At 46.0% G+C, this 23,144-nt stretch overlaps 3 protein-coding genes and 1 long non-coding RNA gene across 8 annotated transcripts in view; all 4 read right to left on the reverse strand.

The window, feature by feature from the left end:
• Positions 1-6,306, reverse strand: part of ptprz1a (protein tyrosine phosphatase receptor type Z1a) — a 49,931-nt gene extending 43,625 nt beyond the window's left edge. For 2 of the 5 annotated variants that reach the window (XM_028430255.1, XM_028430251.1), the window contains exons 1-2: positions 4,748-6,306; positions 4,069-4,414 (exon numbers count right to left, since the gene is read on the reverse strand). In XM_028430255.1, coding sequence (XP_028286056.1) covers positions 4,069-4,129 — 61 coding nt within the window. In that variant the 5' untranslated portion in view covers positions 4,130-4,414; positions 4,748-6,306. The remainder of the gene's footprint in view (positions 1-4,068; positions 4,415-4,747) is intronic. The other 3 variants (XM_028430253.1, XM_028430254.1, XM_028430252.1) reach the window with 3 other exon arrangements.
• Positions 6,307-6,683: 377 nt separating this feature from the next.
• LOC114452254 (uncharacterized) lies at positions 6,684-11,422 on the reverse strand. Its single transcript, XR_003672249.1, has 3 exons — positions 11,294-11,422; positions 8,330-8,405; positions 6,684-8,176 (listed from the first exon to the last, which is right to left on the reverse strand). It is a non-coding gene; the product is annotated as an uncharacterized LOC114452254 (long non-coding RNA).
• Positions 11,423-16,215: 4,793 nt separating this feature from the next.
• On the reverse strand, positions 16,216-19,049 carry LOC114452381 (C-C motif chemokine 14-like). Its single transcript, XM_028431664.1, has 3 exons — positions 18,901-19,049; positions 16,802-16,925; positions 16,216-16,698 (listed from the first exon to the last, which is right to left on the reverse strand). Exons 1-3 carry the CDS (start codon positions 18,971-18,973, stop codon positions 16,602-16,604), a joined length of 294 nt encoding a protein of 97 aa, XP_028287465.1. The 5' UTR covers positions 18,974-19,049; the 3' UTR covers positions 16,216-16,601.
• Positions 19,050-20,922: 1,873 nt separating this feature from the next.
• LOC114452331 (C-C motif chemokine 5-like) lies at positions 20,923-22,009 on the reverse strand. The gene is made up of 3 exons (XM_028431588.1): positions 21,487-22,009; positions 21,282-21,411; positions 20,923-21,201 (listed from the first exon to the last, which is right to left on the reverse strand). The coding sequence occupies exons 1-3, from the start codon at positions 21,548-21,550 to the stop codon at positions 21,096-21,098; spliced, it is 300 nt and encodes a 99-aa protein (XP_028287389.1). The 5' UTR covers positions 21,551-22,009; the 3' UTR covers positions 20,923-21,095.
• Positions 22,010-23,144: the final 1,135 nt, after the last annotated feature.

A 23,144-nucleotide genomic window follows, 5' to 3' on the forward strand; every position in this document is an offset into this window, starting at 1 on the left:
TTCACATTCAAGTTATATGGAATGGACCGGCCTGGCTTCTTATTAGCTGGTTGCTGCAACAAACAGACGATCAGGGGCATTAGAGCGAGGCTCCATTTTGTTTAACTTGTTTAACTTTGATTAAAAGTGAAGTTCATGCAAATGTAAAGACATTTCTTGAATGCATATTGGCATCAGCTACAGCAAATGAGTCCGATCAAAGACAAATACTCCTGTAGACTAGCTGAACTACAAACTCCCATAAACTGCAGTTTCCTCAATCTCCACTTGAGGCTTGTTCCAAAAGTAAGACCCTGTTTACACTGGGGTAATCAATCTGACTAGAGCAGGATTCGGGCCGTATCTGGATATGTCTGGATTGATTTCAGTCCACCTCTCGGAGGTGGATCTAGCCGGATTGGTTTGCATCTGGATAAGCTCTGCAGCTAGCGACATCACACTTCCAGTCCACAGGGACAGTGAACATAAGCCGCATGTAAACAGCTGTCGAACTACGACAGCTTTGCCCTGAGTTTATTTTCCACAGGGCTACAAAGGAATAAACTGCTTTTTGAACCGGAAAAAAAAACGAAAGAACGAGTGACACGGGACAAAAAAATGCACGACGCATGTACACACACGGTCCTACCGTGGCCTGAACAGACTCTGTATATTACGAGGCGCCACCTAGTGGTTTGGAGGACAACAAACAAGCCAGATTAAGCTGGATTGAGCGCGGACACGTGTGTGTGATAGCCAGATTTGAAAAAATAGCTAAAATATAGCTTAAAGGCGATCTGGATTCAATCCTACTCTAGCTGGACTGACTTTCTCCAGTGTAAACAGGGCCTAAATCAATCCCCACAGACCTCCATGTTATCTGACTTTACAGCAGAATGAACATGTTTACAGCAGCGCTGGTAGATCATGTCTGACAGCTGTTTAGGCAACATAACAACATAATGTCCATAACAACACATCGCTCCACATACATGTTTGTAAACACCCCTAAAAGTCAACAGTAACTACATCACATCTGTAACTTGGATTTACATCTGCAGTCCTGTTGCTAAGAGAGCATCTGAAACAAACTCCATTTTCACCATGTCTCAATTAAGAAATCCTAAAAAACCTTTGCACTTAAACATTATACATGAGCTCTTTGCACATGTAGCGGACTCTATATTACTGAGACAGAATAACTGTGTGTCAGGAGGGAACAGGCCAGAAACTGGAGTGGAGTCAGAGGTTTCAACTCCCAGGCGGCTTTGGGACAAAAAATAAGAGTTGGATGGTTAAAAGTCTTTCACTCAGTGTGAGGCGGGCATCCTCAGTGTGTGTGTGTGTGTGTGATGGGCATCGCATCCACAGCCGCCCCCTGCATGTGTTTGACTGACAGACTGCCCGACTGTGACGGCCATCTGTCAGCAGACTCCCTGTTAGACAACAAGAAGGCAGCGAACTCCCCGCGCCCAGGCGGGGCACGCCTGGCACTGCCCATTCACAAATATCTTTTGGGAGCACAGATGGCGCTGACTTTCTCCTCGTGTGTCTTTTCTTCCACCATTCCTGCGCTGCCTCTTTTGTGCCTCGACGTTTCATCAAAGCCTCATTTTAAAAACTGCCAAAATGAGCCCGGAGGCTTTCCGCAGGTACCGACCCGTCCAGGCTCACTGGCCCGCCTACAAAAGGTTTCAGCCTGAACCGGCTGCGGCCAGCTTCTCCCCCCTTATCTTTGTTTCACGACTCACAATCTAAAAAGATTCAACCAAGCAGATCAGTGTCCTCTCTGGCAGGCTGCGGCTGCACCGTGCAGCGTGGAGCACAAACACTTTCAGTGTTCGAGCAAATCCTGATTCAGCTCCTCTGACTTCCTAAAGCTCTCCGGGAGTTCGCAGGTCTGATGTCACAAAACCTGAACAAACTTCAGCATTCTGGTGCAAATAAAAGAAAAATGGCAACTGTCAGAGATTTTATGAGGTTAAACTTCCATCTGCTGTCACCATTTCCTGCTACCACAGGGGGGCAGCAGATGACACACATCGGTGGTTTCTGAAGCCTGGAATTATCAGCTTCCTGGTGATGACAGGCTGAGACGACCAAGACGGAGGAGCCTTCCATACTGAGCTTCAACACAAGAATAAAAAAAACACTTGAGTCTTAAAAGACGCTTGCAGGGTTAACAAAGAAGCTTTGTGAGTGTCCACAGGCGGCCGGCTCCAAAGGTGATTCATTCCTGCACCTGGTTATGTGACATCACTGAAAGTTCAACCGAGCTCCTCCTGCAGTTCCTCAACTGTCCACTTGAGGGCCGTCTCCAAGCATACACCCCCATGATCATAGAGTCTGGATCCAGCTCTCCTCTGTCCATGTGTGGACCACCTTTCCTGTCAAATGTTTGTGGACACTGCAGACAGAGACTCCAGCAGCTGTCTCTGCCCGGGACCAGCAGCTCTGCACAGAGCCTCCTCTTCCTCACTCCACACTCTCGATCCTCTTTATATTTGATCCTGTCAGTTACAGTGTGAAGACTTTTGGCCAAAGTGACCAAAGTGATCAGTGATCAGTGATTCTAATCAATCTATCATAACAGGCCCAGCAGCGGCGAGTTAGCTACAGCACACTACTTCACCACAGCACTGACACACACTGACAGCTTTAGCTTTAGCTGCACTTCAACCACAAAGCGTTCACCGGCTCTTATAGATAACAAACCAGACATCAACGTCCTGCAGGTTCGTCAGGTCGACACACACACTGTCCATAGAAAACACACACTTGCCTTCACTTAGTGCTCCCACTACAGCTGTCCCACATTTTACCTCAATGTCACACACACACAAAGCCCTCCCTGTTGTCAGTGCAGATTTCCATCTTCCTCTGCATCAGGAAAACAGCCTCTGATGTTTTAAATGTCGCTCAACAAACACAAATCATCAGCTTCAGTAATATGTTGTAAAAATGATGGCTGGAGAAACAATCTGTTGGAGCTGTCTGTGTCACTCAGCCTCACCCCGAGTGTTCTGCATGAAAGCTCGCCCCGAGAAGCAACTTTCAGCCTCAGCTGCACCAGAGAACCAAATATTAAATTAATAAGAATAAGAATAAGAATAAACACTACAATTACAATAGGGCCTTTGCACCACCATTTGGTGCTCGGGCCCTAATAAAATAAACAGACGGAACAAAGCCACAGAGTGTAAACTGTCTCTATTTGTCTTTTTTAAATATAACAACACTTTTTTAAATGAAGGTATAACACATAAACCTTTCAAACCTTTCCTTTTATCTTAGTGTTATCTTATTTCATGTTAATTATTATATGTTCTTTGTATGCACCAATCACTAAGGCAAATTCCTAGTAATGTGAATCCCCTTCACTTACATGGCAATAAACACGATTCTGATTCTGACAAAATAAGAGCAGAATGAGCCTGAGCTCCTCCACAAGTTCTAAAAGCTGCAAAAACGATTTAATGTTTTTTTAGAGTTTGGATTTATTCTGTCAGTCTACATCAGAACCAGGCTCCTGTCTCCATGTGTACGCAGAGCCTCTGCACCTTTGCGCGCAGACGGACACACACTTTATGTGACAAAGCCCCGAGCTGGACGGTTTAAAAACATTTCAGTGTATCTGTGCGTCCCTGCAGCGCGCTGGGATCTGTGCCGTCGCTGTCAGATATGGAGGCTGTGACGCGCCTCAGCAGCCAGACAGAGCACCGTGTCCAAACTTCTCTTTTCATGCTTGACAGCTCCGGTTTGGAGCTCGTGTGTGTGACGTTCTGCGCCTCACAACGTTTTAATCTGCGGCTCAGAGGGTCTCATCATCAGCAGACAGCAGGGACACCTCAGCCGCCACACACACACACACACACGACCCTTCTGTTTTTAAACTGCGTAATGGTTTCCAAAATACGCACGACGCGTTACGCACCGCAGCTGAAGTAAAACAGTTGGTGTGGAAAAGAGAGGCGCACAGAGGGGACCCACAGGCGGCCCTGCCGAGGCTGAGCAGCCTCACCTGAACCCTGAAGCAGACACCAACATGTCAAAGGGGTCTGTGTCACGTGAGACGCCAGCATGCCTTACCTTGTTGGTGGGTGAGGATGAAGTGCGCAGCCAGGAGCAGCCAGCAGCCCGTCGTCTCCATGTTGGGGTAAAGCGCTCGCAGTGAAACAAATCAAACAGAGATTTCTGTCCAGGGGAGCAGGTCCCGTTCAGCCCGCAGCCCTCACAGCTCCATGCCGCCGCGCTCCTGCTCGGTGTGCTCTGCCTGAGATCTCAGATATCCCGGGTCCCGGTGCGCCTCTCCTGCTCCCGTCCGCTCTCCTTCACATCGGCTGAGTGACTGAACAGGAGCCGCCAGACCAGAGCAGTGCGCCGCCCACAGCCCGCGGTGGCACCGGCCCCACTTCCTCCACACAGCGCTGACACACTGACGCGACAGAGAGAGAGTGAGGACAAATTTCTTTCACGTACTGTTTGCGTTAAAGTGGATTTTTAAAAAGAATCAGAAAAGCACAAAAAATAAATTTAAAAAAAAGAGGAGGAGGGGGGGGGGGTCTACAGTGGGAGGAAAACAGGGACAGAGGAGAGGAGGGAGGGAAGAGTGGGAGTGCAGGGCAGATGGAGAGGAGAGGAAAAACGAGGAGAAAATTAAGGTCATGAGTCTAAAGCCCCCCCCCCCCCCCCCCCCCCCCCCCCCCCAGCACAACCCCACCCACCAAACAAGTTCCAGAATTTATCTTCATGTTTTAAATCTGTTTACCTCTGACATATGCTGCTATTTGTTGATTATTATTATTATATTATTGATATTTCCTGTCTTTTATTTTAATGAAGAGTGGGGGAATATTCCAGCTGTGTGTCACACCTCTTCATCGAAGCATGCAGCCACGAGTCCAGATCAGAGGACTCAGAGGTGTCTCTGGTCCAGAAGCCTACAGCAGCAGCCTGTATGAGGGTCTGCTGGATCAGCTGGATCAGCTCCGTGCACTCTGCTGGCTGCAGGGACCAGGCTTCTAGTCCTCCACCTGCCGGATGTCTCTGTGTGAGGAAGAGGAGGCTCCGTGCTCGGCCGGCCGCTCCGTCCTGCGCTCTGATGTCTCCTCCCTGAATAAATGTCTCCTGTCCACACTTGGCGGTGGGAGTTCAGAGACCGCTGTGTCTTTGTCCTCACAGAGACGTGGCTCAGAGACAGAGTTCTGGACCGGCTGGTTCGGTGCTGACAGACAGGCTGGTTGTGGTGGCTGCTGTGTTTACATCAGCTCAGCTTCTACTTCCTGCTGCTCCCTGGTGGAGCAGAGGCTCCGCTCCACAGACCGGCTGTGGATATAAAGCCATTAGGATGGTTCCTGGCTCTGATTTACGGCTGTTCGGTTGCTGGCGTGCTGTGGTTTGTTCTCGGGGCCACACACAGGTGTTCCTCCTGATGTCTGACTGGAACCTCAGAGCCTCTGTCTGTCCGCCGCCTCCTGTGTTTGTGCGTCTTCAGGTTTCAGTCATCCCAGAGTCAGCAGGGAGCCATTAGCACCAGCGTAAAGAGTAATTGAGTGAAACGACGGAGAGGAGTGTTTTATTTTTGTTTCTGAGTGTGTGCGCTGCAGTTCACAGAGCCGCTGACCTCCTGACCTCGCGGGGACACTTCAACCTCATACTGAAATAGAGACCAGAACATCAGCAGTGACCCAGAAATCTCAATTCACTCTGAGAATGTGGAGCCGAGTGTGAGGGGAGTTTTTATCTGAACAGGAGGCCGGAGGTTAGAGGAGAGTGACGGCAAAACCTGTCGGTAGGAAAGAAAAATCACACAAACCAGACCTTCAAGGTTCAATAACTTCATCATCATGCACTCAGCTGCTGCAGCTGGATTCAGCATTCAGGTTATTTCAGATGTTGACTGGAGAGTCCTCACATGAAGCCCTGCCACAGCTCATATGGACTCCTTGTAAACTGTCAGGGTTAAATCCCAGGAGCTCCTGGTTTCATCTAGCCATGGTTCACAGCTCTGGAAATATATCATAATATTTGTCATTTTAATGGGCAGAGCTAACGTGGAATATTGCTGTTTTTTTGTCTCATTAAGGATCCAAAGGAGTCCAAAAGAAAAGAGGAAGAACCAGAAATGTAACTTTAAACAGATTATAGAGGTGTTATTGCTCGTCCTCAGACTTTAAGGTGAAGCTCTCATTCACAGACTTTCTCTACATCCTGCAGGATCTTCTCAGGTCATCATCCTCTGCTGCCTCCTCTCCAGCTGCTGGATGAGCTGTTAGAACATTTCTGTGACTTTTCTCAGCAGAGCTGCTCTCTCTCTCTCCCTCTCCCTTTCTCGCTCTCTACCTCCGTCTCTCTCTCTCAATATCTCTCCCTCCCTCTCTCTCTCTCCCTCTCTCCCTCCCTCCCTCCCTCCCTCCCTCCCTCCTCCCTCTCTCCTCCCTCTCTCTCCCTCTCTTCCCCCTCTCCCCCCCCCGTTGGCTGCAGATGATGCGGACCTCGCCGCGTCGTGTCCTCTCAAACCTTTTAAAGAAAGTTTCCCTCGGTTCAGTTTCAACCACTGGCTCAGATTTTTTTAACCTCACAATAAACGACCACTCCGCCCCCTCCTTTATCTCAGCGAATATATTTGCATAATTTACTCTGGATTATCTTTAATTTATGCAGAAACTGCTTTCCACTTGTTAGGTTGAATGTTTCCAAGGGGGCTAATAAAATTAGTTGTACTCCCACAGAGCTCCCATTCAGGGATTTTTTTTGGGGGGGGTGGGCTCTCTCTCGGACACTTTTCAATGACTTTCCTTCGAACCGGACTTTTCGCTCCAACACAAGCCTGTGACATGAAACCATCTGGGAGAAACCAGCTCAGATAGTGAGAAACTTTCTCTTTTCCCTCCTCCTATTTACTATGTGACTCATACAGCGCAGCCATTTCTCACACGGCCCGGCCCACATGATCAAACAGCAGAAAACAAAAAAGAAAAACAAGCTGCTCCATGAAGGAGACGGTTAAACTGTCCAGGTTATCGATCCTGCAGGGAGAGCGGAGTGACGGATCGATCGGAACAGGAACCTCCTGTGGGCGGATCGATGGGTTAGTTTTGGTGTCACAGTGTCAGATTTCCACCACAGAATTATCAGGACAATCACAACAAGCCGCAGCCTGTGGGGGTGGAATTGCAGTTCATTGAGTGTCCACTGGAGGGCTGGCTCCAGGGGTGAGTCCGTCCTCACAGACCTCCATGTTAAAATGTTACAGCAGAAATAAGCAGCCTGTTCTGGTCTCTGCAGCATGACGCCATTTTACACATTTTAAAGAACGACCAGGATGTTTGAAGCAAAAATACCAGAAGCTAAAAGCTAATGCTACGCTATAAACCAGCTACAGCAGGGTCACATGACTACAGCATCAGCACCACCGTGTTCACCGCTCTGACCTCTACAGTTCAAACACCTTGATTTAGCCACTTGTTAGCATTTAGCCTTTATTAAGACAGGTAAAGCCATCCTCTGCCGTCACACACACACACACTCAGCTTTGCTTAGTTCAGAGAAGTAAACAGTCGCTGTCACATGGCTGACCCGGCGCTCTGAGCGCTCTGCTGTGAACTCGTGTGATCGATTCTACACTTTGTGACCCCAGGAGGCAGCGTGTGGGTTCGATGAGAATCCACGCAGTGACCCGCCGACTGTCACCAACCACAGAGCCTGACCTTTGACCTCAGTGAGAGGAGGGGACGTCTCAGCGAGTGTGACTCTACAGTGTGTAATAACATCCGCTTCATTGTGACATGACCTCATTACCTCAATCCATGTATGGACTGATTGGGGGGGGCACTGCTGCTGTTAAAGGACCTTTAAGGACCGCACATATATATATATATATACACATTATAACATGCTTTATAATATAGATTAAAAAGCTCATATATGTGTAGAAAGAAATGGAGAGGATCCGGAAGGTGTTTGCCCCTCACTGTGAATGTGCTGACCTGTGTGGGCCAGCGGTTGGGTGGAGCTGTAGAACAGCACAAAGTTGTTGCACAAGAAACGCAGGTGACAAACAATAAAAAGTGGACAAGCTTATCTGATGTCCTGGAAAACGCCCTGGGAACCTTCCCTCAGGAGGTTTCCTTTTTGTCCGTTTCTTTCAATGGCCGCTGCTTTTTCCCACGTAACACCATCCCCAGGTGGAGCCGGTCTGAAAAAGACATTTGCTGTAGTTTTTGTTTTTCTGTGACTTGTCGTCATTTCTTTTATTTGTGTGACCAGCTCCACAGCAACGTGCAGCAGCACTCTACTGGAGTGAGTTTAGGTGTGAGATATAACACAGAGTGAGTCACATCATATTTACCTGAGTTCTCAGCGTTCAGGGTTCAGCTCATGGTTTCCTCAGCTTCTCTCTCCTCCAGCTTCTTCCTCACCTTCCCCTAGGAAAAGGAATGGAGGAGGTGCACAAAGGAAAGCAAACTACAGGCTAGCATACAGCGCACTGAACACTGTAGCTGACAGTGCTGCAAGCTAATAATGTAGTTAACTCAAGCGGCAGCCTTCGGGGCTCGGATTTGAAGCCCATGTGGAAGTGTCAAAACTTGTAGTTCACGCCGCAACCACTGGGGGCTGGCTCCAGCAGCGAGTCATTTCCCATAGACTCCCATGTTAAAATGTCTTGACAGCAGAAATGAACATGTTTACAGCCTGGTACAAAAAAACACTCTGGTCTCAGTTCTCTTCTAGTGTCAGTTGTACGGGGGGTGAATTGTTTTACAACTCAGTCATTTGACTTAAAATTTTTTACTGTCAATGAGTTAAGGCGAGTTAGCTACAAGCTAACATGCAGCTAAATCGTCCACAAGTACCAAGTCACTGTGAAAAAAACTCATCAATTAAAAAAGACACTCCCTACACTGGAAGAAAGGTTAGCTTTGTCTCCCCCTCTGCAGCCTTTACAGGTTGCAGTTGATGAATTAGGAGTCAGTTCTTGGAGGATTCTTTACTTTATGATGAATTTCTTACATTTAGGACGCACTGAGAGTCACGGCAGCTCAGCTGTGACGCTGTTTCTTCCAGTAACATCCATCAGAGACGCTTCCAGGCAGCAGGAATCAAACTGTAAACTAAATGCTTAATTGAGGACATTGTGCTGCAGCAGGCTTTCGCCGCAGCTCCCTGTGTTTACTCTCTGCAGAGTCCTTGTTGATTTAGGTGATGGGAACCGGCCGCTTCGCTCTGCCTGAGACTTTGATGTTTGGCTGCCATTGTTGCGCCGGCTCTGAATCGCAGCCGGCCGACCTCGGCTGGTTGGTTAGCAGCCATCGAAGCTTTTTCCAAGATTAACTGTTATTACCGGAGTCTTTGTGGCTCTGTGCTGCTCTCTGCATACCAGCGGCGAAGACCCAGCGCTCCTCCGCAGCCTCTCCAGTGGAGGAGGCTTCAGAAAGCAGCAGGTCGGACTCGCTTTTATCTGCACTAAGTGGTCTCTCCACTGACAGGCTCCTTTTTAGGAGAGAAGAGGTCCGATATGGTGCGTATTAAACACACACAGACACACACACAGGGTATGGAAAGCGTTGTGTTCCGGGACAGGCGGGGTCACAGATCACCTTAATAAAGAGGTGGGAATGTGTGGAGCACCTCTGTGTTCACTCCACTCCACCATCTCTGACTGCTCGCAGCACTAATGAGCTTTGCATTCAGCCGCTCATTCGGGCCAGCCAGCCCGTGTTTGAAACACATGGTGAGTTACACTCTGCCAACACACATGACCTCTGACCCCAGCTGCACTGCTCACCGTCATGAATGCTGGATTTAATCTGTTTACACAGTGCACACATCACCCAGCGCCCGCCGCAGCCTCACCTGTGCTGGCAGTAAATCCTCCTGTATGCCAGCTCTGATGTTTGTTTTCAGATGAGAATTGATTAATGCGTGCGACTGAGTGCAGGTTTACTTGTAGTTCCTAGGATTCATAAAAGTAGAATGGGAGGACGAGCTTTCAGCTATCAGGCACCGCTACTATGGAACCAGTTACCAATCTGGGTCCCAGAGGCAGACACTGCCTCCACCTTTAAGACTAGACTTAAAACTTTTCTGTTCAGTAAGGCGTATAGTTAGCCTCAAACATAGTGTGTAGGGCTGGTAGGTATACTTATAGTCGCCTCAGCCACAGGTAGAACAGGTGTCACAGAGCCGATAAAATCTTTTAGCACAGCTATGCTGCTCTAGGCCTACGCTGTCGGGGGGGCACAAACATGATCCACTGAGCAGTTTCCCTCTCACCCTCTGACCTCTCCTCTACTATCATTAGTCTGGCTCACACTGGTAATATCGTCTCATAATCTGTGTTCACTGTCTTCCTCGTAGTTCTGTGCCTCGCTCTCTCTCTCTCTCTCTTTGCAGGTCTCCAGACCTGCATGCTGACCTGCAGTCCGGCCCCTGATCTCTCCCGTGCTCATTGACTTCACCAGCCCCTGCTGCTCATCTTTGTTTTGATTACTATCAAATTAGTATTCCTACTTATGGACTGACGACATATATAGATATCCATTATAATATAATCACTGTTTCATCTTGCTGTCATGTTTGCTCTGTACTGTATCATGTTTGCTGCATGTTTGCTTCTCTCTCTCTCTCCTTCATCCTCTCTGTCCTCTCTCTGTCTTCTTCTCCTCCTCTGCCCTCTTAAAGGGAGTTGTTCCCTGCCACAGTGCTCTTAAGGGGGTTCAGGCCCTGGTTGTCTCTAGGTTTAACACTGAGATGATGAAAACCGCACGTTGTGAGTTTGTTTTTATTTTTAGATCTGTCACACACACTGACCTGTGTGTCCAGCACGAATTGATCTGGTGTCTTCATGATGAAGGACAATGTCCATTTCCTCCAGACCGTCTTCATCACTGACTGACAACAAGAACCAGAGACTCAATTCAATTTCCCCATTGTGGGACTAATAAAGGTTTCTTAATCTTAATCTTAATCTTAAGACTGCAGCACATTTAAACACTCAAAGTGTTTGTTCAGCTCTACCTGAAGACTGGAGGTCAGCTAGCTACAAGCTAACATGTTGAACACACACCTGCACACCAGGTGATCACACACTCATTTCCAGCTGATCTCTAACATCACAAACCCACTTTGTGACACAACACAACCACAAAGAGACACAACACAACCACAAAGAGACACAAAGAGACACAACACAACCACAAAGAGACACAAAGAGACACAACACAACCACAAAGAGACACAAGGAGACACAACACAACCACAAAGAGACACAAAGAGGCACAAAAACAACTTGCAGCTGGCTGGCAAGGCCTACCTTGCTGGATGCTAATGCTAGCATTGCTAAAGTCTGGTCTTCTTCTTCTTTGGTTTATGGCAGACTAGATGATTCTACAGCGTATTGCTGCCCTCTACTGTTTCCTAACGTCTGGTCAGCTGACTCTTGTGACCGGCTCATCTGATCTGCTCCACGTCCGTCTGTCCCGCCTGTTCACTGCTTCCTGTCCTGTTCAACCTATCAGAGGGCTGGAGGAGTGTGACACGGCTGTGATGTCACACAGGGGCAGGAAGAAGGTCACTTTGACCTTAAAACTACACTAACAGAAACAATTATCATTTTCCTAAATTTCTATTGATTAGAATCAATTCTGTAATTTCAAAATACAAGCACATAGCATTTTTAAAACTTTTATTATGAAATTTGATGTGCAGTTTCCCCTCTTGTCCAGCAGGGGGTGTGACTGATTCTTGTGTCATCCAGACAAAACAAAGCGATATTTTTAAACGTTTTTTTTCCTGAATAAACCTCCAGACTGGTGTGAAAGGAGCCGTTTGCTGGTGCGTCGGAGGACAACGGAGCCACCTGACGGAGCCAGCTGAAATCCACCTCAAAGCCCTCAGAATGCTGCTTTCTGTGTGTCCTGCCTGCAGCCCGGGGAGGAGAGAGGAGAAAGACCCGAAAGAAAAAGGATCTGCAAAGTGCAACTCCAAGCTGAAACTCAGTGTTTCCTAGCAACCTGCCCTGCGAGATGGAGCAGAGCGAGTCTCAGCGAGCTCTCGGTTTGTTGTCGTAGTTTCTGTGTAGCTTGTTTTTTAATTGCACAGGTTCCTGTTGATGTGTGTGTGTGTGAGGAGACAAATTTGCATGTTTTCACTGTAATCTCCCTCTGCCTCGGACCTGTTGAATGTTAAACCTCACGGCTCCCCCATCCTCCCCTCCCAGGAAAAAGACAAAAGAATGAATGCATAATTAATAAAGTGAAGCTGCATTTTTAATTGTTGCTGCTCTTCAAAGTCGCCCGGTGGCATTGTCTCTCGGTTCAGGCCGGCTGCTTCCGATGGCAGAGCTTCATTCAGGCCTTTTTTAGGGCCCGAGCTCTGCAGAAGCACCGTCAGACAACGGCTCCAAGCTCGCCCCTTTTCTCAGGGTGTCTGCCCACACAATGGACTTCCTCAGCCTGCACACAAAGGAGGCTGGCGCATGAAAAACACCCAGATTCAATGGCATTCCTCTCCACAATGCACTCTGAGAATATGTGCCTCTCTCCCTGTGTTGTCACTCTGCCCCCGGTGATGTATTATGATGATCAGGACCAGGAAGTGATAAAGTTCTGCCTCAAATCAAAACAAATAATTGTGAGACGATAAAAAAAAAAAACATTGAGCCTAGTTTGGTCCGGTTCGAAGAGAACACATTCTGTTAGCTTGTAGCTAACACCAGTAAACACATTTTACAAAGCGAAATCCTCCCATCTCTGCCATGTTTTTAGCTACCATGACAACCATTTCCATCCCAAAGAGATTTGATATGCAGTATATTCATACAGCCACAGGGAGGCGCCAGACATGTCAATATTTGAATCCCGGGGAAAAAGTTAGCCAATGTTTTGTTGTCCTGGTGAGAACACACTGGGAGCATCGCTCTACGTTTATTTTTTGAGATTTTGTTTTCAAGGTGAGGAACTGTCATCATAATTCACACGTTCACAGGAGGGCGCTAACTAGTCGGGCTGCAACGACTAGTCGAGATGACGAGAACATTCGTCGACAGCTAATTTAGTAGTCGACAGGTCGGTAACGCAACATGTTTGCTGGCTCGTGGTGTAGTGGGCTGAGTGGTGTTTTTGGTGCCAGAGGTCCTGGGTTCGAAACCCAGATGGGCTGTCGCTTAGGTCGGTGCTGTGTAACTATGTACATTGTGCGGTAAAGTGTTTCAGGCAGATGTGGGAATGAGCGGACACACACACACACTAGGGTTGGGCGATATTGGCAAAAAAATGAATCACGATTAATTGATGACAATTGAACTTGTGAACATGTTTTTGACTCTCGCCAACCAAGTTCTGCAGAACTGAATAAGCCACTTGGGGGAGTGGCGAAACGTCTTCAAAAAACAATCCTTGAGTCCAGTTGCCTCGATTTAAACTCTTGGAAATGACTATAACCTGGATGAATGAGAGCATCCACAGATATAGAGCAAACATTAAGTTACTATGGCAACAACCAAAGCTCCACGCTTCACACCGAATGCATGTCGCGTATGCATGCGCAGCACTATATACTACAGCTGTAGCCGGTTGTGGCCTCGTAGCACTTTTGTACTCTGGCTTATGGTGACAGATGTTGAGCCTCTGTCAGGAACGTGCTGCTCCGCATCATTTAACTGAACACCACTGCCTTCCGCCATTATTGTTATTGTGGGCGCTTGCGGGTGATGGTGAGAGTACATCACACACAAAAATGCGTCATAATGACGAGGCACTAATGGCCGTAATCGATAAGTGGCAAATATTAATCGTTGACAGTTTTTCTGGCGATTAATTGCACACGATACGATTTTGCACAAGCCTAACACACACACACTTTAAAAAGCATGAACCGAGAGCTTTGGCCCAAGATCTTCAGCTTCAATCATCGAAGTGGCAGCACGGAGGCGGATGAAGCAACGACTAGCAGTCCAAACTATTAGTCGACTAGTCATTAAGGTAGTGGATGACTAGTCGACTGTTGACATAGTCATTAGTTGCAGCCCTACTAACTACATAACAGCAGCCGTTTGATGAAGTCTAGAAGTCAACAACATTTTGAGGTCGTTAGAGTGAGTGGCGCCCTCCTGTGGTTGTATCTAATATTACATGTCAAATACACGTAACCAATGTTCACCATAACACTGAGCACAGGACAAAATGTTTTAAACCACTCTGATCTTCACTGAGACCTGACGAGATGCTCTGATGGGATGTGTGGGACGGGTCAGAGACACGGGTCCACAGAGGACACAAACTCCTGACTCCGAGTCAAAGCCGCCATCCTCCACAGATCAAGCACATACATACAGTCATGTGGGCCAGTGTGAGGATCTGAGTCCTCCTTTGGTGGGGCTGTGATGAGCGCTGAGCTGTGCTGGCACGCCGACCAGCAGGTTACCACCCCGAGGCTGCTGGGAGCCACAAAGGAGAGCCGGGTGAACGTCACCCACACCCGCAGCCTAATCCTCCTGCCCTGTACATCTGCGCCGGTCTGCTTTCAAAAGCCAGACCCCCACATGCCCTCCCTCCCTCCCCCTAAAATCCTTCCCTCCTCCTCCCATCATGCACCACCTCCTTTCTTCTCTGTGTGTTATACTGCAGCGGCCTTTTGTAGGGGCCCATAGTGTCAGAGAGACACAGGACCTGAGGCTGCCAGTCATCGAATGGAAGCGCTCCCTGGGCCTTTCAGGGCGCTCACTTTGCTCATGACGAGTCGGGGAAAAGAGGGAAACTCTTATTTTAGCACGTGAAAAGGCTCCAGACGGGACATGAAGGCCGGCTCTTCACATCAGACACAATTGACTCTGAAAGCCGGCGTTTCCCTCAGAGTGGTAGGGAGTGTTTGCTGGGATGTTGGCATCGTGTTTTAATTGAATCTGACTGTCAGCAGGTCTCAAAGGGGCCCAAACAAGCTGTGTTTCCCCAGATCAACTCACTGCTGCTGAGGTAAAACAGAGACAAAGAGGGGTCAGGCAGCCTCGACCCGGCTGTGATGAACGGCACAAACACGTCGAAATAAAAAAAAAAATGCTGAAACTCAGCATCTGTCTCAATAAAGTCAAAACATCAAATTCAAATTCAAACCGCACACAAAAAATAAGCATATATATATATATATATATATATATATATATATATATAAATAAATTGTGGAACAAATTTCTAAATAATACGTTGAAATTTAACTGATTTTAAATAAATATCAAAATATACAATGCTGTGTACAGCAGGAGACATGAACCAGTGTCTGTAACGCCCTCTAGTGGAGTTTAAGGCAAACTGCAGTCAATCTGAGGACACACTGTCATCTGCTGTTTATAGTTTACAAATATATATGCAGTGGTGGAAAGTAACTAAGTATTTGTACTTCGTTACTGTATTTAAGTACATTTTTATGTAACTAAAAATAATAGTGCATACTTTATACTTTTACTCCATTACATGTTGCAACTGTCACCTGTACTTTCTCCTCCACTACATTTCTACAGTGTCTGTAGTTCCTTGTTCCATGTGATGAACACAGTGCTGGACTGATGAGAGGTCAGACTCTGCATGGAGCTGGTGTCACGCTGCAGCTGTGTTTCTATAATGAGCCTCAGTCATGATGCCGGTGCTCTAGCTCAGTTAGCTAACTAGTTAGCTGCTGTCTGCTAACACAGGTCCATCCATTAATGTCTGATGAACATGAATCATAACATGAATCTACAGCAGGAACACTGACACAGTAAACATGCTGAATGCCTGTTACATTTATTCCACATTGTCCATTTTAATTTGAAGGTGATTTCTTTGATTATTTTAACCTGTTCGGATCTTTTGCAATGGAAATCAATAATATGCAATCATGCACCAAATTTAAGTACTTTAAGTACATTTAAAAGTACTTAAGACTTTTACTTAAGTAGGATTGTTGATGTAGCACTTCTACTTTTAGTAGTACTTTGTCAGAACTGAAGAAGCCACTTGGGGGAGTGGCGAAACGTCTTCAAAAAACAATCCTTGAGTCCAGTTGCCTCGATTTAAACTCTTGGAAATTACTATGACCTGGATTAATGAGAGCATCCACAGATATACTTTTACTTAAGTATATATTTTGCTGGGTATTTGTACTCTTACTTAAGTACCAAGCTTCAGTACTTCCTCCACCACTGTATATATATATATATATATATATATATATATATATATATATATATATATATATATATATACACACACACACACACATATATACATATATATATTTGAAAGCTGTCTTTCTGGGGACACTAATAAAAACCTCTGACTATATTTCCATTGTTGCATGTCTTTATTTTTTTAAAAATCTTTTTAATCTGTAGTAGTAATTTAAAGCATCACTGTCCTTTAAGAGAACTGTGCATTAAAGCGGTCTCACTGGTTTCATTAAACCTTATTAATAAGCAAACAAATAAACAGAGGAGGAAGCAAAGATCCGATCTCCGGTCCTCTCCTGTTGGACCTGCAGCGCCGCTCTCTGAGCACACGCTGCATCAGCTGAATTATTAAAGCAAATGAAAAGCTGTAAAAAGAAGCAGTGAGCTCTGCAGACAGATCAGGGCTGAGGTCACGATGACATCATTTGTCCACGTCGACCTGCCGACGCAGGAAGGCCTCCTTAGCCCAGCTGAGGGTCTGGCTCACGCAGATCTCCTTCCCCCTGGCAGTGTAGAACCTACAGAACCCAGGACAGCAGAACGTTACCGGCTGGTGTCTGTAAAACTCACATGTGTCGTTGTGTTGTCTGCTTTGTGTGTCAGAGTGGAGCAGAGACGTACACAAAGCCCTTCCTGGAACAGCGGCTGTGAGTCTTGGTGATGGAGATGATCTGCTTCTCGGGGATTCGCTCAGTAAAGAATGTGAAGCAGCACGAACCCGGAGCGATTTCATTCACACTGTGAGCTGGAAGACAGAGGAGAGACCGGCTGGTCAGAGCAGGGCTGAGGTCACCTGGTAACATCTGGTAACATCATCCAGCTGCAGCTGGAGACAACAAGTCCAACAGTCCAACACAGTCCAACACAGTCCAACACAGTCCAACAAAGACAAACAAAGACCAACACAGTCCAACAAAGACAAACAAAGACCAACACAGTCCAACAAAGACCAACACAGTCCAACACAGTCCAACAAAGACAAACAAAGACCAACACAGTCCAACAAAGACCAACACAGTCCAACACAGTCCAACAAAGTCCAACACAGTCCAACAAAGACCAGCAAAGACCAACAAAGTCCAACACAGTCCAACAAAGACCAGCAAAGACCAACAAAGTCCAACACAGTCCAACAAAGACAAACAAAGACCAACACAGTCCAACAAAGACCAACACAGTCCAACACAGTCCAACAAAGTCCAACACAGTCCAACAAAGACCAGCAAAGACCAACAAAGTCCAACACAGTCCAACAAAGACCAACACAGTCCAACACAGTGCAACAAAGACCAACAAAGACCAACAAAGACCAACACACTCCAACACAGTCCAACAAAGACCAACACAGTCCAACAAAGACCAACAAAGTCCAACACAGTCCAACAAAGACCAGCAAAGACCAACAAAGACCAACACAGTCCAACACAGTCCAACAAAGACCAACACAGTCCAACACAGTGCAACAAAGACCAACACAGTCCAACAAAGACCAACAAAGTCCAACACAGTCCAACAAAGACCAGCAAAGACCAACAAAGTCCAACACAGTGCAACAAAGACCAACAAAGACCAACACAGTCCAACAAAGTCCAACACACTCCAACACAGTCCAACACAGTCCAACAAAGACCAACACAGTCCAACAAAGACCAACACAGTCCAACAAAGTCCAACACATTCCAACAAAGACCAACAAAGACCAACACAGTCCAACAAAGACCAACAAAGACCAACACAGTCCAACAAAGTCCAACACAGTCCAACAAAGACCAGCAAAGACCAACAAAGTCCAACACAGTCCAACAAAGACCAACAAAGACCAACACAGTCCAACAAAGTCCAACACACTCCAACACAGTCCAACACAGTCCAACAAAGACCAACACAGTCCAACAAAGACCAACACAGTCCAACAAAGTCCAACACATTCCAACAAAGACCAACAAAGACCAACACAGTCCAACAAAGACCAACAAAGACCAACACAGTCCAACAAAGTCCAACACAGTCCAACAAAGACCAGCAAAGACCAACAAAGTCCAACACAGTCCAACAAAGACCAACACAGTCCGACATGTCCAACACAGTCCAACACATTCCAACAAAGACCAACAAAGACCAACACAGTCCAACAAAGTCCCGCTGTCCCTCTTCAGACTTCTGCATGAAAGTGACCTTCATTGACTTTTTACAGGTGAGCCACAACCAGCTTTACAATAACAAACACAACAACAGATACAAAACACCCGATAAAGAGAACATGGAGAATATTCTGACTTTTGATGGATAATTTCAGGAGAAAGTGAGAAATCCTCACTCTAAAGCCTGATGTTTTTTTCTCACATCAACATTCTCTCTTTTGACAAAATCAGTGTAAACAATGTATTATTTTTATTAAAATTTAAATCTCACAATTCTTCGAAAATATAAGTAAAAATTCTGAGATGAAAACAGTTTTCAATTTTAATGATGGGTTCCAAAATTAGAAATCTAATCTAATCAGAATTCTTTATTATTAATATTATTATTTTATTAATTCAATTAACATTTAATCAATAAAATACATTAAAAAATAGTTTTGACAGAATTAAATGTATTCACCCAATTCTTATTGGAATTCTGTGAAATGTGGTGAGTGGATGATTTCCAGACTCCAAACATCTAATCACCACTTCAGTAGAAGCCCTGCAGTAAATGTGGAAGATGTGCAGCAGACTCACGCATGGCGGTGCAGGAACCAGCGATGAGCAGCAGCAGCAGCAGCGGCGGCAGCGTGGAGCTCAGAGTCTTCATGGTGACTTCGGTGACGAGGCTCGTCTGTCTGATCAGGTCTGATCTGACACTTTATCATCGCACAGAAAGCCCCGGTGCAGACCCTGTTCAGGGAGGACAGGAAGTGTGAGAGAGGCACACACACACACACACACAGACACACACAGGCACACACACACACATCACTAAGTAAGACTGCTGCTCACCTCTGATCCTTAAATAGAACCAAAACAATGACAGCATCCAGGAGAGTTTACAGTTAATTGGCTCAGCTGAGAGGAAGCACCTGAATCCTGTGAATGAAAGTTAAAGGACGAGTCTGTCTTTTTGAAGTGACTGTGGGCCCTCTTGTTATGAAGATCTGGACAAAGCAGGTCTCAGAGGGGCCCAAACAAGCTGTGTTTCACCAACTCACTGCTGCTGAGGTAAAACAGAGACAAAGCGGGGTCAGACAGCTTCGACTCGGCTGTGATGAACGACACGAAGAAGTAGAAATAAAAGAAAGTGCTGAAACTCAGCATCTGTTTCAATAAAGACAATAAACAAAGGAAAATGTGAAAAACTTCCTGCAATAAAAAACACACACACAAAAAACACTGAAATAATAATGAAATATTTGTTTTCAGTCTGATCCAGCTTATTTATCAAAACGATTTATTTCCATGGTGGAGAGCTGTTAATCATCAAACCCGACTCATCGTTTGATCAGTTATTGTGGTGTTTTACTGGTTTCTGACAGACTGAAAGCGTCTCTTCAGTCACATCATGACACATCATGGAATCATGTCTTTTACTGACTTCACAGTTAAAGAAACCCCCCCCCCCCCCCCCCCTTATCAGCATGGAGACTTGACTACACCACAGACCTGCAGCTTTTCCCCATGCAGACCGTGTGTGTGTGTTTGTTTGTCTGTGTGTGTGTGTGTTGAAACCACACTGATCAGATGAGCTGCATTGTGTTTTGCAACATTGCACATTTGCAGATGTGAAACAGATCAATATCACTGATTACAGTATTTGCACTTGTCACAGCATCCTCCGACCTTCACCCACCCACGAGGTGGAGCGAGGAGCCTGAAAACACACCACCACAGTTTTATCATTTATCATCAGCTACAACAATCGCAACTCACAGATTTTATCTGCTGCAGATGGCAGATTAACAAACCACTCAGAAATGTACCGGCAGAGCTCAATTACTCAAACAAACAAACTACCAGCCAAGAGAAAGCTCACACACCAACAACTTGGACACTCTTTAACCCTTTAACACTCTGCGTCAGTCTGGATTCTTCAAAACAGGAAGTACTGTGTTTCAGCTGGTAACCAGAAAAATGCTGTGGGGTTCCACAGGGGTTCACTCACTTTGGGCCACAAAAACACAGACAGAGTGTGAACTCTCACATCGACTCCCTCTCTCTGAAAACTATGAGTCAAGTTACTAATCCTGGCGTTTCACTATGAGCCACATCAAAGCCAGAACATCATCAGCTTTTAGTACCCAAGACACTGTCAGAGAACACGGAACAACGTCAACGCAAGAGACCCACAGAGGCTCATCTACACGTTCACCTACAGCAGAATGGATGGATGGTTTTTCTCACTGGACTCAAAACAAGCTTCAGAAGGTTGTTTTTAACTGTGAATGGTTTCAATTGTAAATTTTTGAGCAGTGTACACATAAAGATGCGTTCCTTTGCCTAGAAAGCATTCTTCACGGGCTAAATGCTGATTGGTCAGTTCAGATTAAGACTGATGGTGACGGGAGATCCTCCCTCAACGGCAGCCAACTTTTAAAATGTGTTAAATCAAAATGGCGGACACAGAATGCTACGAGGAAGAGGTTCGTTTTTTTTTTTTTCTTTCAATTTGTCAGCCAACAATGACAAGAAATGTCCAGGAGGGGGACTATCGGACAGTGCCCCCTAGGTGAACACAGCAGCAGCTCATTTAAAGGCACAGACACTGAGTCACAATCACAAAGACATTTATTCCCACATACGTCTTCACATACAAGGACTGTCCTGGCATCTGGTGCAGATATTTTACATACATTCAAATATAATAATATTAGGAATAAGTCAGGTGTCTGAATGTGAAGAAGACAATCAGAGTGAACTCAAACTGTATGAGCCAGCAGCCCTTAGGCGCTGCCGCTGCCCTCTGTAGTGTGCCGCTGGTTGAAGAGGTTCTTGGCCCACTGAAAGTCCTGACTGTAGCAGAACTGTCGACCTCTGATGGTCTTGACTCTGCAGGTGAAAGATCAGCCTGTTAGTAACTGTTCATGAATCTCTGCAGCTCGTCTATCTTGAATGAAGCTGAAACTCACATGAAGGCCTTCCTCATGCAGGAGGAATGTGTCTGGAAGATGTCAGACACATTCTTTGGAGGTATAGTGATGGTGCTGAACTTGAAGCAGCAGAGTTCAGGAGTCGTCTTGAACTTGCGCACAGCTTGTGCTATGAGGACGAAAACCAGAGAGTCAGCGAGGACCGTCAGATAGAAACCACGAGTAAGAGGCACAGATCACTCACGCATGGCGTCACAGCAGCAGGCTGCGAACAGCAGCAGCGTCACGGAGAAGCAGAGCGTCTTCATGGTGTCGGCAGAGAGGGTGATGGTGGTGCTGATGATGAGGAGGAGGAGGAGGAGGATCGTCTTCTTGTTCTTCTGGCTCTGCTGTGATACTGACTGAACCTTGCATCCTATATAAATACTGTCCACCGCTGAGAAACCCCCAACGCAAAAAATTAAAATAATAATTTCCCCTTTTCATGGAAGCCTCACAGCTTCCTGTGAAGAGAGGAGGAGGAGGGGGCGTTACAGTAAAGGGATGTGCTGAAGATCAGACGCTGAGATAACAGATGTATAAATGGCCTATTTGATATAAGGCTGAGACAGCCGGCTTATCTGATCTTCATCTGTGTGCAGGTTGAGTCAGCGGAGCAGTCATCACAAGCATTCACACTCTGGGGTTTTTTAACAGAAGAGCAACAAACAATAATAACTCCTGTTATTTAGATCATTCATACACTTAGATAGATATTCAATCGATTCGATCTTCTTTTATACATTTGAATGACAGAATGTGGCTTTTTTTAATCAAATGATTTCACAATGTTGCTGCCCCCTGAGCCAGGGTCGTAACATATTTACTAAATTAACTCACAGAACTAAAGAAATAAAGCAAGGTGGTGTGGAGCGGCTGCTCTGCTGTGACCTCAAGCCAATTACCTGCTGATTGGGAACTGCTTGAAAGGAGCCCGCCTCCGCTGGATCACTCTCTCTCAGCCAGCAGGAGCAGAGCCACACCGCCTTGCTTTATCTCTTTAGTTCTTTTGTAAATAAATGTATAACTTGTTTTAACCTACTTGCTATGCCATCATGTTGCTACCCCCTGAGCCAGGGTTGTAACAATAAACTGAAGCTGGTGCACAGCTGACCTGAGCTGAGTGTGGAACGGGAAACTTCATGTTGTTGGAATGAACTGATCATGAACTGTGACACAAACTAATAGTTTGATGTTTTAGAAAACACGCTTGAGCTGCTTCTAATCTGTCAGATAAAAGATGATTAAAGATGAGGTCACCGGCCTTTTATTACTAACCCTCCTCTGTAGCTGCCATATTTAAACATGAGAGGTGTTAAAGTTCTAATCTCACAAGGGAAGCAGCATCCAGCCCGTGCTCCTCCCCGTTCTTTTGTTAAACTCATTTTTCTTCACATTCAGAGGGTAAACTGTTGTAAAACAGACCTGATGAAGGACAAAATGAGCATAATTATTATGTTAAGATGTTTTTAGATTAGGTGGCATTCAGGTAAACACCAGTCTGTGGATATATCCTTACTTTAAGTCTGATAATCTGAACACACTGAAAGCTGATCACAGACAAATCTAAAAACTAATGTTTCCTTCCATTCAGGGTTTTTCTCTTTGTCTGTGAGGTTTAAATCCACAAACCTCCTGCAGACTAACCTTTACTACTCATGACTCAGCCTCTGTCCTTTATGTAAATGTGTGGTGCAGAACAAACTAAAAATATTCATCAGATCTTATCAGATGTTTTCCGTACACAGATGCAGCTCTGTGTCCTATTTCAATCGCACCGGACCTTCTGCAGCAGAAAACAAACGTTCGACATTTGTTCCAAACGGGGAAATTCATCACAGCATCTCACACACACACACACAC

Source organism: Parambassis ranga, chromosome 19, assembly GCF_900634625.1.
Source record: "Parambassis ranga chromosome 19, fParRan2.1, whole genome shotgun sequence".
Taxonomy (NCBI): Eukaryota; Metazoa; Chordata; class Actinopteri; family Ambassidae; genus Parambassis; species Parambassis ranga.

Bases quoted from the DNA above. Each gene is read 5' to 3' on its own strand.
- LOC114452381 (XM_028431664.1), bottom strand. From the start codon at position 18,973: ATGAAGACTCTGAGCTCCACGCTGCCGCCGCTGCTGCTGCTGCTGCTC. The intron at 16,926-18,900 runs GTGAGTCTGCTG...TCTGTCTTCCAG, and splicing joins TGGTTCCTGCACCGCCATGC to CTCACAGTGTGAATGAAATC. The intron at 16,699-16,801 runs GTACGTCTCTGC...TGGGTTCTGTAG, and splicing joins TGTTCCAGGAAGGGCTTTGT to GTTCTACACTGCCAGGGGGA.
- LOC114452331 (XM_028431588.1), bottom strand. From the start codon at position 21,550: ATGAAGACGCTCTGCTTCTCCGTGACGCTGCTGCTGTTCGCAGCCTGC. The intron at 21,412-21,486 runs GTGAGTGATCTG...TCGTCCTCATAG, and splicing joins CTGCTGCTGTGACGCCATGC to CACAAGCTGTGCGCAAGTTC. The intron at 21,202-21,281 runs GTGAGTTTCAGC...TTTCACCTGCAG, and splicing joins TGCATGAGGAAGGCCTTCAT to AGTCAAGACCATCAGAGGTC.